Source organism: Tupaia chinensis, unplaced genomic scaffold (genome assembly GCF_000334495.1).
Source record: "Tupaia chinensis unplaced genomic scaffold, TupChi_1.0 Scaffold000097_1, whole genome shotgun sequence".
Classification (NCBI taxonomy): Eukaryota; Metazoa; Chordata; class Mammalia; order Scandentia; family Tupaiidae; genus Tupaia; species Tupaia belangeri.
Window position 1 is genome coordinate 7,688,164 of NW_006159559.1, and position 742 is coordinate 7,688,905.

General features: G+C 59.0%; 1 protein-coding gene across 2 annotated transcripts in view; it reads right to left on the reverse strand.

Moving 5' to 3' along the window:
- TBX18 (T-box transcription factor 18) overlaps positions 1-491 on the reverse strand; it is a 30,775-nt gene extending 30,284 nt beyond the window's left edge. For both annotated transcript variants that reach the window (XM_006143372.3, XM_006143371.3), the window contains exon 1: positions 7-491. In XM_006143372.3, coding sequence (XP_006143434.1) covers positions 7-134 — 128 coding nt within the window. In that variant the 5' untranslated portion in view covers positions 135-491. The remainder of the gene's footprint in view (positions 1-6) is intronic.
- Between the last annotated feature and the right edge of the window lie 251 nt (positions 492-742).

The window sequence follows — 742 nt, forward strand, 5'->3', positions numbered from 1 at the left end:
GCTCACGTCCCCACCTTTCGCGTCTTCTTCTGAAGCTGTTGCTGCTTCTCCGCGCCGATCAGCGCTTCCACGGAGAAGGCGTGCGCCTTGAGGCTGAGCATGCTGCACGGCGAGCCCCTCCGCTTCTCGGCCATCCCCGCCGCCCCGCGCCCGCCTGCCCCTCTCTCATATACACTCAGGCGGACACACGCACGCACTCACACTCCTCCCCGCCGAAAGCTGAACGGCTCTCGGGGCCTCCCTCAGGCCGAGATCTGTCCCTTTCCTCGCCGTGGGCAAAAAACAAATTTGGCGTTTCCTCTTTCTCGCTTGTGTTGGGAGCCGAGGAACGTGTGACGCGCCCGCCAAGTTTCCTTCCCTCGGTCTCTCGCGCGCTCTCACTGATGCACTCCTTCGCTCCCACCCCCTCCACCTCCTGCTGCTCCAAGATCTGCTTCGACTGATGCGCCAGAGAGGACTAACATGGGTAAAAAAACACTCTGCGGACACAAATTAGGGATTGTAATTGAAATTTGTTGCCTTGATCTGTCAGCACTTCCAGGCAGGAGAGCGATGGGAAGAACTTGCTCATTAGTGTCAATAAAGTGGTGGGGGGCGGAGTCTGGGATCCTGTCAATCACCAAGATGGACAACCAATCAGGAGGCGCCGACTCCGCACAGTCCACGCCCACCTCCTTACAAGGTTGCAAAAAACGAGGAGTGAAAAGCGCCGCCGTCTGGCTCGGTTGTGCCAGCCCGGCAT